We start from the raw sequence: 17485 nt of genomic DNA on the forward strand, positions 1-17485 counted from the left end.
GAGAAAGAGAGAATTAGAGAGAGCATACTTAAATTCACACAGGACACCGGATAAGACAGGAGAAGTACTTCAGATATAACAAACTGACCCTAGCCCCCCGACACAAACTACTGCAGCATGAATACTGGAGGCTGAGACAGGAGGGGTCAGGAGACACTGTGGCCCCATCCGATGAGACCCCCGGACAGGGCCAAACAGGAAGGATATAACTCCACCCACTTTGCCAAAGCACAGCCCCCACACCACTAGAGGGATATCTTCATCCACCAACTTACCATACTGAGACAAGGCCGAGTATAACCCACAAAGATCTCCGCCACGGCACAGCCCAGGCAGGAAGATCACATCAGTGACTCAACCCACTCAAGTGACGCACCCCTCCTAGGGACGGCATGAAAGAGCACCAGTAAGCCAGTGACTCAGCCCCTGTAATAGGGTTAGAGGCAGAGAATCCCAGTGGAAAGAGGGGAACCGACCAGGCAGAGACAGCAAGGGCGGTTCGTTGCTCCAGAGCCTTTCCGTTCACCTTCCAACTCCTGGGCCAGACTACACTCTATCATATGACCAACTGAAGAGATTAATCTTCAGTAAAAACTTAAAGGTTGAGACCGAGTTTGCGTCTCTCACATGGGTAAGCAGACCATTCCATAAAAATGGAGCTCTATAGGAGAAAGCCCTGCCTCCAGCTGTTTGCTTAGAAATTCTAGGGACAAGTAGGAGGCCTACGTCTTGTGACCGTAGCATACGTGTAGTCATGTACGGCAGGACCAAATCAGAGAGATAGGTAAGAGCAAGCCCATGTAATGCTTTGTAGGTTAGCAGTAAAACCTTGAAATCAGCCCTTGCCTTGACAGGAAGCCAGTGGAGGGATGCTAGCACTGGAGTAATATGATCAAATTTTGGGGTTCTAGTCAGGATTCTAGCAGCCCTATTTAGCACTAACTGAAGTTTATTTAGTGCTTTAGCCAGAAAGTAGAGCATTGCAGTAGTCTAATCTAGAAGTAACAAAAGCATGGATTCATTTTTCTGCATCATTTTTGGACAGAAAGTTTCTGATTTTTGCAATGCTACGTGGAAAAACGCTGTCCTTGAAACAGTCTTGATATGTTCGTCAAAAGAGAGATCAGGGTCCAGAGTAACGCCGAGGTCCTTCACAGTTTTATTTGAGACGACTGTAAAACCATTAAGATTAATTGTCAGATTCAACAGAATATCTCTTAGGGCTACCTGCCATCGTCCCTCGGAGACGAGGCCATTCCCAAAAATATTTCATACAATTTCATATTGCATTCAGTGTTTTGTTGTTGATTCTTCCTGTTCTCTTGCTTTTTCTCTCAATCTCCCTCATTCTTTTCTGCTGTGTCACTGCTTATCTACGTTGAGATGGGGTGATGCTCTGGTAACCAGGGGCAACGCTGGCAGAGCACCGAGTACTGTACCCTGGGATACATACAAATCTTCTCCTGCTCTTTCTTTCACCGCTTTTCTCTCCTTTTTTTTCGTTGTCTCTCTTTCCCTCTAATCTTTCTTTATATTTTGGTTGTCGTCTCTCCTTTCTTTCTCTCTCTCGCTCATTTGCATTGGGTATGATTCCAATTTTCCAAAACATTGTATGCTCATTTGCATTGATCCAGAGGGCATTTATTGTCATGTTGAAAAGGTTTCAAAGTGATATTAACTGACTGTGTGTTTGTAATGTGTGTGTATCTCTCTAGGTGTGGGACTATGAGGCAGGGGACTTTGAGCGGACACTGAAGGGCCATACAGACTCTGTCCAGGACATCTCCTTTGACCAGACGGGCAAGCTGCTGGCTTCTTGTTCTGCAGACATGACCATCAAGCTGTGGGACTTCCAGGGCTTCGAGTGCATCCGCACCATGCACGGTGAGGGGCTGAGGTGTGTGTGTGTGTGTGTGTGTGTGTGTGTGTGTGTGTGTGTGTGTGTGTGTGTGTGTGTTCCTTCAAGTGGTATAACAGCATAACAAGCACTGTTTACCAATGTGTACCTACCTCAGGATTTATGTTTTGGCGCCAGACAATGTGACCAGCAAGATTAGAATTAACTGGACATCCATATGTATATACAGTAATAAAGCACTACTTCAAAATATAATATTGTTTGCAAACGACTTGTCCTATAGGCTATTTCTTTGAAAACGTTAGGCCTCTTCAATTGAGCCTAGGCGTGAACATTTTTAATTAGGCCTAATAAATAACAAAACATGACTGTCTGCGAACAGCAGGGCCAGCAGGTCATGGCTTAAAGCGATCCGGTTTTTGTCAAATAACGTCATATTTGACTTTTCATTGCAGGTTAGGAGAATTTAAGCAGCAGGTTAGGAGAATTAACATAACTGAATAATCCTAACCGGCTAAGGCTAGGAAAAGTTAAGGGTAACGGAGTTGGGGTTAAGGTTAGCTAAAATGCAAAGAAAATCTACTTTTGACGTTAATTTGGCAAAAGCTGGATCCCTTCTAGCCATGATTGAGCCGTGGTATATGTCTAAAGGCCAAGACAATCAGGAGATACCTCACCACACCTTTTTGTTTACTCACAAAACCGGAGAGTAACCTCTGTCTGGTGAAGTCCACAAAGCATATTGCATGTCACAAACCGCTACAGCATGTCCTAAAGCCGGCATTTACCGGCTAACAGAAACCCTGACCTACCAACACTGTTAGTGTACTTACATGGTTCCTACCATAGAAATAGAATTAAGACAATCCACAGCCTCCCACCTAATATCGTACCGAAGCAGGGTTGATCTCAAATTAGTTTTGATTTATATCGCACTGAAGCCTCTGGAGATCACTTGACAGATGCTTTCCTCTCAAGTTTACCAATACCCAAGCTAACAGATGCAGTGAGAATGGATCTTCATAAACCATTTACCACTTCAGAATTTTTACCGGGACCAGATGGGTTCTCAGCTGAATTTTAAGACATTTTCTAAACAACTCCGTCCACTATTAGCTTCAGCCTACTCCCACTGCTTTGATAAATCTCTATACCCCAGACTTTTTATCAAGCCACTATATCACTCATCCTAAAGAAAGATAAGGACCCTCTCTCGCTTTTGGATTGGATATTAGCTAAAACCCTAGCACTTACCTTCCATAATCAACCCCGATCAGACAGGATTAATTAAAAACAGGCATTATTGTTCAAATTTGAGACACCTGTTTAATATTATACAGTGCATTCAGAAAGTATTCAGGCCCCTTGACTTATTCCACATTTTGTTACAATACAGCCTTTTTCTAAAATGGATTAAATGCATTTTTTCCCGCCTTCAATCTACACAAAATAACCCATAATGACAAAGCGAAAACGGGTTTTTAGACATTTTTGCAAAAAAAAAAAAAAAAAAACTTATTTACAAAAGTATTCAGACCCTTTGCAATGAGACTAGAAATTGAGCTCCGGTGCATCCTGTTTCCATTGAGCATCCTTGATGTTTCTACAACTTGATTGGAGTCCATCTGTGGTAAATTCAATTTGATTGGACATTATTTGGAAAGGCACACACCTGTCTATATAAGGTCTCACAGTTGACAGTGCATGTCAGAGCAAAAACCAAGTCATGAGGTCGAAGGAATTGTCCGTAGAGATCCGAGACAGGATTGTGTCGTGGCACAGATCTGGGAAATGGTACCAAAAAATGTCTGCAGCATTGAAGGTCCCCAAGAACACAGTGACCTCCATCATTCTTAAATGGAAGAAGTATGGAACCACCAAGACTCTTCATAGAGCTGTCCGCCCAGCCAAACTCGACAAACTATAGCCTTTCCATATCATGTCCAATCACTTGAATTTACCGCAGGCTCCCAAGTTGTTGAAACAGCTCAAGGATGATCAATGGAAACAGGATGAGCTCATTTTCGAGTCTCATACCACCAAAGGGTTTGAATACTTATGTAAATACCTTCTGATTTTTATTTTTTATTTTTTAAATTACATTTGCAAAAATCAATCTAAAAACCTGTTTGCGCTGTCATTATGGGGTATCGTGTGTAGTTTGAATCGGGGAAAAATGTTTTTTAGCCGTTTTTAGAAAAAGTCTGTAACGTAACAAAAAGTGAGTCTGAATACTGGTTGTCTGTTACCTGCCATTTTAAAGACCTAAAGGCAAACTTTAAGAAGGTACTAGAACTTGACTTTGAGCGGTGGTTGCTTCTTCCCTTTTATCTGGATGCATAAATACTGTGAAAATTAATGTCTTTTTTTTTTGCAATATACACATGCAACAAGTTCAAAGACTCGACTGAGTAACAGTTTATATTCAGTGGCAAGAAAAAGTATGACCCTTTTGGATTGACCTGGATTTTTGCATAAATCAAATGTGATCTGATCACAACAATAGACAAACATAGTGTGCTTAAACTAATAACACACACATTATTAACTATATTGAAAATGTAATTTAAACATTCACAGTGTAGGTTGGAAAAAGTATGTGAACCCCTAGGCTAATGACTTCTCCAAAACCTAATTGGAGTCAGGAGTCAGCTAACCTGGAGTCCAATCAATGAGACGAGAATGGAGATGCTGCCTTGCCCTATAAAAAACACTCACAAAACTTGAGTTTGCTATTCACGAGGCGTTGCCTGATGTGAACCATCTCAGAAGACCTAAGATTAAGAATTGTTGACTTGCATAAAGCTGGAAAGGGTTACAAAATTATCTTTAAAAGCTTTGATGTTCATCAGTCCACGGCAAGACAAATTGCCTGTAAATGGTGAAAGTTCAACACTGTTGCTACTCTCCCTAGGAGTGACCGTCCTGCAAAGATGACTGCAAGAGCAGAATGCTAAATGAGGTTAATAAGAATCCTAGTGTCAGCTAAAGACTCTGAAATCTCTGGAACATGCTAACATCTCTGTTAACGAGTCTACGATACGTAAAACACTAAACAAGAATGGTGTTCATTGGAGGACACCACGGAGCCACTGCTGTCCAAAAAAAACATTGCTGCACGTCTGAAGTTCGCAAAAGAGCATCTGGATGTTCCACAGCACTACTGGCAAAATATTCTGTGGACAGATGAAACTACAGTTGAGTTGTTTGGAAGGAACACACACCACTATGTGTGGAAGAAAAAATGGCACAGCACTCCAACAACAAAACCTCATCCCAACTGTAAAGTATGGTGGATGGAGCATCATGGTTTGGGGCTGTTTTGCTGCATCAGGGCCTGGACAGCTTGCTATCATCGAAATGCATTTCCAAGTTTATCAAGACATTTTGCAGGAGAATGTTAGGCTATCTGTCCGCCAATTGAGGTTCAACAAAAGTTGGGTGATGCAACAGGACAACAACACAAAAGTAAATCAACAACAGAATGTCTTCAATAGAAGAAAATACGCCTTCTGGAGTGGCCCAGTCAGTCCTGACCTCAACCCGATTTGAGATACTGTGGCATGACCTCGAGAGCTGTTCACACCAGACATCTCAAGAATATTGCTGAACTGAAACGATTTTGTAAAGCGGAATGGTCCACAATTCCTTCTGACCGCTGTGCAGGTCTGATCCACAACGGCAGACAACGTTTGGTTGAGGTTATTGCTGCCAAGGGAGGGTCAACCAGTTATTCGATTAAATGCACTGTGAATGTTTACACTGTGTGTTCAATAAAGACAAAACATATAATTGTTTGTTATTAGTTTAAACAGACTGTGTTTGTCTAATGTTGTGACCTACATGATAATCCAATCACATTTTATGACCAATGTATGCATAAATCCAGGTATTTCTACAGGGTTCACATACTTTTTCTTGCCACTGTACATAAATCAGTCAATTGAAATAAATGACTATGTGAAATCCATAGATTAGGGTCTGACTGATAATACAGATATACCTCTGGTCACAGATACCGTAAAAAAAATAAACAAGTAGGGGCGTGGATCAGAAAACCAGTCATTATCTGATGTGACCAGCGATTTGCCTCATGCAGTGTGACACATCTACTTCGCATCTCAGGCTGTTGTTTGCGGAATGTTGTCCCTCTCTTCAATGGCTGTGCCAAGTTGTTGAATATTGGCGGGAACTGGAATGCTCTGTTGTATACGTTGATCCAGAGCATCCCAAACATGCTCAATGGGTGACATGTCTGGTGAGTATGAAGGCCATGGAAGAACTGGGACATTTTCAGCTTGACACGGGGCCTTGCATTATTATGCTGAAAAATGTGATGGCGGCAGATGAATGGCATGACAATGTGCCTCCAGAAATGATTTAGTTTTGCAAACCCACAGTTTCATCAGCCGTCCGGGTGGCTGGTCTCGGATGCTTCCGAAGGTGAAGAAGCCTGATTGGAGGTCCTGGGTTGGTGTGGTAACACGTGGTCTGCGGTTGTGAGGCCGGTTGGACGTGCTGCCAAATTCTCTAAAACGACTTTGGAGGCAGAGAAATTAACATAATTATCTGGCAACATCTCTGGTGGCCATTCCTGAAGTCAGCATGCCAATTGCACGCTCCCTCAACTTGAGACAGCTGTGGCATTGTGTTGTGTGCATATTTTTGCAGCCTTTTATTGTCCATAGCACAAGGTGCACCTGTATAATGCTCATGCTGTTAAATCAGCTTCTTGATATTCCACACCTTTCAGGTGGATGGATTATCTTGGCAGAGGAGAAATGCTCACTAACAGGGATGTAAATTTGAACAAAATCAGCTTTTTTTGTGCATATGGAACATTTATGGGACCTTTTATTTCAACTCATGAAACATGGGACCAACACTTTACGTGTTGCATTTATAATTTTGTTCTGTATATATGGAGAAATGTTGCAATCATGATTTGTTATCTGTAATGGTTATGATAAATGAGGTGTTTGTTGCGCACTGTTGGCATAGGTCTAAATACGCACACTTTTTTTCCTTCAATGTGGGCCTGTTCTAAATATTATATTTGTTTTCATTTGAGTACTTGAATATATGTACTGAACAGGTAAAAAAAAACTGTTGAATGCCCATCCCTATTTTGGCCAAGTGTTTTTTCAACATTGTCTGTCATTTTTGGAGTCCGTGTGTAATTGTGCCCCCTGCTGGCCTTTTTTGGGTCCACCACCTACTGGTTTAATGGTGTCCAGGCCAGTGCAGCTGGTTTTTCTATAAGATACTTGTAGTTCTTGAGTGGAAAAAGGTCCACCCTCCATTTGCAGTCAATGGCTGCAGTATTTGATTGACTTTTTAAAACTGGAAAAATATTATGAAATAGCACACATGGAGTCAAACAAATTGTTAAACAAATCAAAATATATTTTAGATTCTTCAAAGTAGCCACCCTTTGCCTTGATGACAGCTTTGCACACTCTCTCAACCAGCTTCATGAGGAATGCTTTTCCAACCGTCTTGAAGGAGTTCCCACATCTTCTGAGCACTGGCTGCTTTTCCTTCACTCTTTGGTCCAACTCATCCCAAACCATCTCAATTGGGTTGGTTGATGGTGGAGGTCAGGTCATCTGATGCAGCACTCCATCAATCTCTCCTTATTGGTGAAATAGCCCTTACACAGCCTGGCGGTGTGTTTTGGGTCATTTGTCCTGTTGAAAAACAAATGATAGTCCCACTAAGCACAAATCAGATGGGATGGCGTATCGCTGCAGAATGCTGTGGTAATCATGCTGGTTAAGTGTGCCTTGAATTCTACAGCATACAATGACATCCAACTTTGTGGCAACAGTTTGGGGAAGGCACTTTCTGGTTCAGCATGATGATGCCCTGTGCACAAAGAGAAATGGTTTGTTGAAAATCGGTGTGGAAGAACTTGACTGGTCTGCACAGAGACCTGACCTCAACCCCATCGAACACCTTTGGGATGAATTGGAACGTCAACTGCGAGCCAGGCCTAATCATCCGACATCAGTGCTGGACCTCACTAAGGTTCTTGTGGCTGAAAGGAAGCAAGTCCCCGCAGCAACATTTCAACATCTAGTGGAAAGCCTTCCCAGAAGAGTAGAGGCTGTTATAGCATCAAAGGGGGGACCAACTCCATATTAATGCCCATGATATTGGAATGAAAATGTTTGAGCATTTGTCCTTATACTTTGGTCATGTAGTGTATGTATGAAACATGACCTGAAAACCCTGAATAAATATTTCTAAAAAGAAATAGAATTATTCTATATATTTGGTTACTACTATGTAATTACTGTAAAGTGGAACTGTTTCTTTTGTATTAGGTTTACTGATATCTCTTTCCCTCTCTCTCCTCCGTCTGTTTCAGGTCATGACCATAACGTGTCGTCTGTAGCCATCATGCCCAACGGAGACCACATAGTCTCCGCCTCCAGAGACAAGACCATCAAAATGTGGGAGGTGGCCACTGGGTGAGACACACAAACACACTTATCGGCTGATGTAAAAAAGGCTTTATAAATACATTTGATTTTACTTCTCACTTATCAGGTGCTGAAATACTTAATCTCATGTTTTATTAATCCAGTGGCAGAATGTTGCAAAATGTCTCGTATATGAGTGTTGCTGCAGTAGTGTATGTATGTAACTCTGAGTGTTTTCTTTCTCTAGGTATTGTGTAAAGACATTTACAGGCCACAGGGAGTGGGTGAGGATGGTCCGGCCCAACCAGGATGGTTCTCTTATCGCCAGCTGTTCCAACGACCAGACGGTGCGTGTGTGGGTGGCCACCTCCAAGGAGTGTAAGGCTGAGCTGCGAGAGCACGAACACGTGGTGGAGTGTATCGCATGGGCCCCCGATACCGCTCACCCTACCATCCTGGAGGCTACCAGCTCGGAGGTGAGGAGAACCTCTATGTACACACACTAACCCTAATCCTGACTCAGTAACCCAGCGTTTCCCAAACTCTGTCCTGGGGACCCCGAGGGTTGCACATTTTGTTTTTCACCTAGCACTGCACAGTTGATTCAAACGAATCAACTAATCATCATGCTTTCATTATTTGAATCAGCGGTATAGTACTAGAGCAGAAAACAAAGCATGCACCCCTTGTGGTCCCCAGGACCGAGTTTGGGAAACACTGCAGTTTGTGACCCGTTTCAGGAAACTTGACGTATGTCGCAAGTATCGACTTCACAAGAGACCCATTTGAATGTTATTCATTTTGAATCTAAATGCTTTTTTGGGCAGAAATACCATCTTGAACATGTAAACTTTCATGTGCCTTAATAACAAACTTGTATGCCATCTGTAAATACGAATACAAGTGTTACATACAAGCCTTGTTGATTAAGCACACAGAAAAATCCAGCAACCTTCCCACTAGCCATTATTGACTAAGATAATGAATGGGCTGGACATGCAGAGAGAGGAGTTTGAATTGGTCTGCCATATAGAAGGCTTCGGTCTATTTGAGCTGGTCAGTCTGTGTTGGTAATCCTGTAGAACGCAGCTTTTTTAAAATGTATTGTGTAGCGGAGCTGCATAAGTGTTGCTCTCCACTTCCTGGAGGATCAAGTTTTGAAATCAGTAGAATTAGAGTATGATAGTTAAAGAGATGGAGGAAACACCTGTCTCTGGATTACATCATCAAACTAAGGGCAACCGTGGCATGGTCTTCATGACAGGGAGACACGTTCATGCACGATGAGGTATACAGGTAAGATAGTCCAGCTAGCTACGTTTTCAGATATTAATTTTATAATTTTGACAGAAAGTGGTTTAATTTCAAGCTAAAGTGTACTATTAGCTAGTTGGCTAACGTTAGCTGGCTGGCTCCATAGCTAACATTATGTGTATGACTATTCGTATCCCAGAACCGTTTGCTTTGCTAGTTAAAGGCTAATGTTAGCTAGCTAACATTGAACCTGGTTGGTTAGCTCCCTGGAGATTCATGCAGGGTAGTAAATGGCATGATTTGGCACTATGTTCATTGTTGTTTAACTAGCTAACGTTTGCTGGCTGGCTCGTTAGCTAACGTTATGTGATGTGTGTGTGTGATCTTACACGTTGTTTACCTAGCTAGGTTCATTGTTTACCTAGCTAGCTAGCTACATGTCTTAAGCTAAAGGATACAACACGCGTTGAATATGGCCGGTGTCAGTAAACGTCGGCAAAAAAAAGTGTAATGAAATTGTTGCCAGCGGAGCTGGTTAGGCTGTTTTCATGTTATCCAGAGGTAAACAAATCATTGACCAGAGCCTCAAGTGTGCGCTCTGAACGCAAGGAGATGGGTGGGGCTAAAGTTTAAGAGGGTGTGAACGATGCTGAATGGGTTTAGATAAATAAGAGCTCTCAAGTAGGTACCAAAATATTCAAGGTCCATTTTCTCAAAAGTGAGTTTACAAGTTTATCAACTTTCAAAGCAGAATTACTTTCCCATTGTTCCACAAAAATTCAGTGTATGATGTACCATTTTGTCTCTACTATCCAATGTAAAAAACACAATTTAAAATGTTGCTACATAAGACCAAATCCAGATGGTGAGTCACATTTGGTTAGGGTTGCAAAGATTTGGTAACTCTACCAAAATTCCCAGGTTTACCAGAAATCCTGGTTGGAAGATTCCCAGAATCAGGCAGGAATAAGCAGGAAATCTGTAAGCCTCCAACCAGGATGTCCGTGAAACCTGGAATTTAAAGAATCTCTGGTGGTGTCTTTGAAAACCAGTGAACATAGTACCAGAGCTCAACCAATAAGATAGCAGATTTTTTTTAAGGCATATTTTGGCATTTTATGCTTTATTGGATAGAGAAGAGACAGTAGAACGATAATTTTTGGTGCAATAGCAGTGGGCTGGATTGATACCCATGCTACAGCGGTAAATGTGATCCAGAGGCAGTGGTTTAAGACCACTAGGCCACAAGATTGCAGGATTTTAACCAGGAGAAATGAAAAGGGCAACTAGTGTCAAACCATTCTGTAACCCTCTGTAATTTTCTATATATTAATTTCAAAACCTTGGGTACTTTTGTAGGTTAACAATGTAACGGTGCATACACACTTGCTTTTAAATGATGAGCATATTCTCTCTCCCCTGTCTCTCTCCCCCTCCCTCTTTCTCTCTCTGTAGAGTAAGAAGAATGGGAAGTCTGGTCCGTTCCTTCTCTCTGGCTCTAGAGATAAGACCATCAAGATGTGGGACATCAGCACTGGCATGTGCCTTATGACTCTGGTGAGTGTGTGTGTGTGTGTGTGTTACCTCCTCCTCAGGTAACCCGATTGGTTTCCAGTGTTGTTTTTTTTTCACAGGTTGGTCTAGTACAGTGTTTCCCAACGCCGGTCCTCAAGTACCCCCAACCGCACACATTTTCATTGAAGCCCCAGACAAACCCACCTCATTCAAGTCAAGGGTTTGATGATTAAGTTGAATCGGGTGTCTGGGGATACAATAAAACATGTACTGTTGGGGGTACTCGACGACTGGAGTTGGGAAACACTGGTCTAGTGTGTGTAACGTGTTCTCTCCTCCGTCTAGGTGGGTCATGATAACTGGGTGCGTGGTGTGTTGGTGCACCCTGGAGGCAGGTTCATAGTGAGCTGTGCTGATGATAAGACTCTGAGGATCTGGGACTACAAGAACAAGCGCTGCATGAAGACCCTGTGTGCCCACGAACACTTTGTTACCTCTCTGGGTAAGAGTGTGTTTGTATCCACGTGTTTGTGGGCATTCCCTCACATTGTTGTACGTCTCGTCAAAACCACCTGTTTATGTGTGTAATCTCCAACACCCTTCTGCCAGTTCCACAGTTCTGCCTCCACCCAGTCCATCTTCCATTGTCTCTTACATCTGTATCTCTGTCTTCCAGATATGCACCGGACTGCTCCATACGTGGTAACAGGCAGCGTTGATCAGACAGTCAAAGTGTGGGAGTGTCGCTGAGTCTGCCTGCAACCTCCCTATCCTCATCCTCCTCTCTACCCCACAACCACCTCTTTTCCCACAAACTCACCGCAGCCTCCTCCTTTATCCCCCCCCAAACAGCAGCCCTATAACCCCCCCTCCCCCTATCCTACCCTGTCTCTTTGACACTCACCTAAGCCCCACCTCTCGCACTCCAAACCATGGTTACCCAGGCTCTCCGCCCTGCCCTGTTCAAATAAATATTGTCCTTTTATGTAAATTATTCTGGATATAGAGTACGCTTAATAAATGTTACACACTAACACACACATTCTCGCTCACACACACACACTAAAAGAGAAAAGTATTCCTTGCATGGTGAATTCACCCAAAACTTGTATACTGTAAATTTGCATACCGTTGTCATGACGTCCTGATGGGGGTAAATGGTTTGTGTTCTGTCCCAGTGGATGCTGGGTATTTGTGACAGAGTGCACGCAACCCAATCACGTATGTCCTTTAAGGGTTTTATTTAGTATCTTGCCTCCGCTGTTATAGTCTGACGCTACCTGGGAGAGGAGGGAAGGAGAGGAGTGTGAAAGAAGGAAGAGAAGATGAAGTGGGGAGGAGAAGGAGTAGAATAAAATATGTGGGGGGGATAGAAATGAACATTTAGTCCTTTAGTTGAAGTGACAAAGTGTGTGCGCGTTTGTTCATCTGCGTGCGTGCAATGCGTACTGTACGTGTGTACATAGGATAACTTCTTATCATTATCTCTCTCTCTCTGTGGTCGTCTGTTTATACAGATGTAGAGAATTGTGTGGAGGCAAGGCTTCTTTCCCTCTGTTTTTACTCCCTCTCTTTCTGACTGACCGACTGGCTTCTAGTAGCTACTCATAGGAGTATGCTCACTAAGTTCTGTGCGCTCGCTCGCTATTTCTCTCGTTCATATACACATACACTCATACTCACACAGATGCACATACACACGCACAGTAAAATTGTGTATCAATATATCTGGATGTCATTGTTTGCACCATAATTAAAAAATAAAAATCTGTAAATATAACGTTGGCCCTGTTTTTTTACATTTAAAAAAAAAACTATGTTCTACAAGTTTTGCACAGCTTCAGGACGCCAAACTACAGTACCGGTCAAGTTTGGACACCTACTCATTTATGCTTTTTTTCTTTATTTGTACTATTTTCTACATTGTAGAATAATATTGAAGACATCAAAACTATGAAATAACACATATGGAATCATGTAGTAACCAAAAACGTGTTAAACAAATCTAAATATATTTTAGTTTCTTCAAAGTAGCCACCCTTTGCCTTGATGACAGCTTTGCACACTCTTGACATTCTCTCAACCAGCTTCACCTGAAATGCTTTTCCAACAGTCTTGAAGGAGTTCCCACATATGCTGAGCACTTATTGGCTGCTTTTCCTTCGTCCCACTCAGCGCAAACCAGATGGGATGGCGTATCGCTGCAGAATGCTTTGGTAGTGTAATGGGAATTTCAATGTTTGTGCTTTTCGTAAAACTCATTTCTGTGTTCTAATAACCAATGGATGTGTTCATGCAAGTGACTGATTTAACGAATCCTCACTTATCAGTATCTGGAATTTGGCAGTACACCCAGACCTTATTTTGAGAACGAGAACAAAAAATATCTCAGTGTCAAGGTCTCGGCTTGGAGAGAAGAAGTTGTGCGGTATTGGTCTGTCACATGTTATGAAACAAAACGGTAATGATTAAGGAATTATGCTAAATCATGCATATATATAACTTGTCTGTGTATAGCCGTATATAAGACAACTGCTGGGTTTGCCCAAAGTGAGCTCCTGATTGACATGTGCCATGCTGCATTGATTTGATTTGAACCTCTCCAGCGCACTGACCAATAAAGGATGATTAATTTAAGATTGACTTTGAGTGTTCCTGTGAATTCCCATGACCGTAGCCATACTGGTTATGTGTGCCTTGAATTCTAAATAAATCACTGACAAGAGTCAATAGCAAAGCACCATCACACCACCACTTTGTAGCAATTTGACCATGAAGGCCTGATTCATGCAGTCTCCTCTGAACAGTTGATGTTGAGATGTGTCTGTTACTTAAACTCTGTGACGCCTTTACTGTATTTAGGCTCCAGTCTGAGGTGCAGTTAATTGTCGATTTTTGAGGCTGGTAACTAATGAACTTCTCCTCTGCTGCAGAGGTAACTCTGGGTCTTCCTTTCCGGTGGCGGTCCTCATGAGAGCCAGTTTCATCACAGCGCTTGATGGTTTTTGCGACTGCACTTTCACTTTGAAGAAACTGTAATTTCTCTGTTATTTGAGCTGTTCTTGCCGTAATATGGACTTGGTCTTTTACCAAATAGAGCTATCTTCTGTATACCACCCCTACCTTGTCACAACACAACTGATGGGCTCAAACGCATTAAGAAGGCAAGAAATTCCACAAATTCACTTTGAACAAGGCACACGTTAATTCTAATGCTTTCCAGGTGACTATCTCAATATTTGTATTTATTTATTTCACCTTTAACTACGCAAGTCAGTTAAGAACAAATTCTTATTTACAATTATGGCCTAAAATGCCTCATGAAGCTTGCGAAAATGCCAAGATTGTTCAAAGCTGGCATCAAGGCAAAGGGTGGCTACTTTGAAGAATCTGAAATATAAAATATATTTTGATTTGTTGAACACTTTTTTTTGGTTACTACGTGATTCCATATGTGTTATTTCATAGTTTTGATGATTTCACTATTATTCTGCAATGTAGAAAATAGTAAAAATGAAGAAAAACCCTTGAATGAGTGGGTGTGTCCAAATTGTCAGGTCACCTTATTAATAATGCACCGTTCACTGCTCAAACACACCTGCTCACTCCCTCCCTCCCTCCCTCACCCACAGAGCTATTACTGTATCACGGAGGACCGTATCTTGGCAACAGTTGCCACGACGGTGAATGCATGAGCACCTTTTGCAGCCTTTGTAAAGAGAGAGAGAGGTGGATTGTCTATCCCTAAGTGAACAACAGACTATGGGAGGCACACAGTACTATTCTATTCCACATCAGGTAACTGATGCGAGCAGTAGAATCGGATTTTAAAAAAACATTAAAATACACCTTATGGAACAGCGGGGACTGTGAAGAGACACACTCACAGGCACTGACACGCATACATATGATAAGACACACTCTACAAACACGTACACATGGAAGAGTAGCTGCTGCTTTGGCATCTTGGCTAATGGGGATCCTTAATAAATACAAATACACTTATTTTCTTCCTACAATTTTGTATCAAAAAGGGGAAATGGGAGGAGAGAACAGAGTAAAGGAGGTGGAGTTAAAATGAAGGATAGAGAGAAGATAGAAAGGGGATGAGAGGAAGGATGGAGTGTGAAGAGGTTAGATGAGAGACACCTACCTAGAACCAGGTCGCCCTGAGTTGAACTCTGTTTCTCCAGAGAACCACAGGAACAGAAACTCTAGCCTACTTCTTTCTCCACACCCGCAACATTGTGAGACTAATCCCAGAGATAGTCCTGGTTTGTTGTCATACACATGCTAATTTGGTACAGTATTTATCAGTTGATTTGATTGTTATTTTGTCCGAACGGAGAACAACAGATTTGGCGTGTACGTGTCTGTCTGTGTCTATCCCCAGTTCATTCGCTTGTGCTCTTTCCCTGTCTCTTTAATGAATCTGTAGCATTTTCCTTCTGTCTCTATATTCTCTTTCTTGCTTGCTCTCATCTATATTGCTCTCTTCCCTCCCTTTAGTAGTGTCGGTGTTCAGTGTTAATGAGGAGGGTAAATGGCTGAACCATAAATATATCTGCACTCATCGATTGATCAGCACCTTTTCTGTCTGTAATCAACATGGAGGTGTAATATTTCTCCCTGAACTGATCATAGTGAATCATGCATGGCTTTGGTCTGTGTGCATTTTGTGGCTTTTTCTGAGGCCAGTGTGCTCATTGAGTCTCACGCACAAACGCTTACACACAAACACATACTCTTTCACACCTACATTGGTGGTAGGGGATAATGTCTGGGTTCAGTGTTAATGAGGAGGGTAAATGGCGTGTGTGTGAGAGAGAGAGAGAGAGAGAGAGAGAGAGAGAGAGAGAGAGAGAGAGAGAGAGAGAGAGAGAGAGAGAGAGAGAGAGAGAGAGAGAGAGAGAGAGAGAGAGAGAGAGAGAGAGAGAGAGAGAGAGAGAGAGAGAGAGAGAGAGAGAACTAGCGTGCAGTAAAGCATGAGAGCAGCCCTTACGCACTTCTGAGCAGTTGTTATGATTGGTCGAGACAGTCTGACTCTGTGATGAGAGCAGAGGGTATTCCACCGAGCTCTGTCCAATCACAGACTGTTACCATGCAGGGACACACACTGTAGCAGCACACACACACACACACACACAAACACACACACGCACGCACGCACACACACGCGCTGTACATGCATAGTCAACAACTCATATTGACACACACATGCATGTCCAACAACACACACTGGTTCCCTCGCTTGTGTTGAAACTCTGAGCCATCCCCCGAGTCTCAAAAATGACAACATTAGGGGTGAGCGTGTGGGAGGTGAGAGAAGTAGAAGAAGAAGTGAAAGAGAGTAGCTGGGAGCAGCATAATGTAAAAGAGTTAGGGAGAGAGAAATAGAAAGTAAATGGTAGAGAAATAGAAAGTGAATGGTAGAGAAATAGAAAGTAAATGAGAGAGAGAGAGAGAGAGGGAGGGAATGGCTGGCCATTGAGGTAGTATTGCAAGTGGCAACAACTACAAAAATGCCTTAACATCAAGACAATGACCATCTGATTTTTTACAAAGTAAATAAATGGGCAGTGAGATCCATTAGTGCTGCTTTCTGCTGTTGGTCATAGTGGTCTGGTAGGATGTGGAACGGCCAAGATGGCCGGGTCCATAGCAGATACTGAGGAGTTGGAGAAGTAGCTGAATGAACGACTAGACTCCTTAGAAGTTGACCAGGAGGTGTATGGAGCTTATATTTTAAAAGTAGGAGAGTGGTCTTAGCAGAGTTGCTAACAAGCAAATGATTCTGGGTTTTCAGGGATACAGCTAATTCAAACTAGCTTCCTTTTTTTGGCTGAAAACCGTATGTGGGAACTCCACTAAAGCGTTTTCTTGTACGCCTGCTATGTTAAGTTAGGAGGAGAGTCACGAAAAGAAGGACGACACACTGCTTGGAATGCTATCTGCGTTTTTTTTGGAGGGCAAGAAACTTGAAGGTGTCTGCAGAGAGATCATCAGAATGTGGGTGGAGAGCTGTGCTCAGTCTGCAACCAAGAACAAATATGATATTGACACATTGACCATTGCCAGTCTAATAGATTAGCAGGCTCAGATTGTGGTGAACCAGAAGTCCAGAAAGAGGAAATAAACTAAAGAAGCAATCCTGGCTCAATATGCCAATAGCTGCTGCTGCCCCCCCCCCCCAGTGGTTATAAATCCCTGTTAAACAACTCCAACATGGAGGAGGTTCTGAACAGGAGGAAGCAGCAGAGGGACCAGGCTAAGACTTAAATAAGAAGAAAGAAACAGACAAGATACATAATGAAAAGGATAAACTAGTCAAGCAGGACAAGGAAGGGCAACGAAAAGAAACGCACACAAAAAGGGAAACGCAAACGATAAGAAAAACAAATTACACTTTGGGACACTGTCAGATGAAATG

General features: G+C 42.4%; 1 protein-coding gene and 1 pseudogene across 4 annotated transcripts in view; both read left to right on the top strand.

The window, feature by feature from the left end:
* Positions 1 to 12835, top strand: part of LOC118366054 (lissencephaly-1 homolog B) — a 46550-nt gene extending 33715 nt beyond the window's left edge. For all 4 annotated transcript variants that reach the window (XM_035748383.2, XM_035748384.2, XM_035748386.2 and 1 more), the window contains exons 6-11: positions 1716 to 1884; positions 8232 to 8334; positions 8534 to 8762; positions 10996 to 11097; positions 11401 to 11557; positions 11732 to 12835. In XM_035748383.2, coding sequence (XP_035604276.1) covers positions 1716 to 1884; positions 8232 to 8334; positions 8534 to 8762; positions 10996 to 11097; positions 11401 to 11557; positions 11732 to 11805 — 834 coding nt within the window. In that variant the 3' untranslated portion in view covers positions 11806 to 12835. The remainder of the gene's footprint in view (positions 1 to 1715; positions 1885 to 8231; positions 8335 to 8533; positions 8763 to 10995; positions 11098 to 11400; positions 11558 to 11731) is intronic.
* Positions 12836 to 16701: 3866 nt separating this feature from the next.
* LOC118365864 (coiled-coil domain-containing protein 43-like) lies at positions 16702 to 17445 on the top strand (annotated as a pseudogene).
* The last annotated feature ends 40 nt before the right edge of the window (positions 17446 to 17485 follow it).

The sequence above is a fragment of the Oncorhynchus keta genome, chromosome 33 (genome assembly GCF_023373465.1).
Source record: "Oncorhynchus keta strain PuntledgeMale-10-30-2019 chromosome 33, Oket_V2, whole genome shotgun sequence".
Lineage (NCBI taxonomy): Eukaryota > Metazoa > Chordata > Actinopteri > Salmoniformes > Salmonidae > Oncorhynchus > Oncorhynchus keta.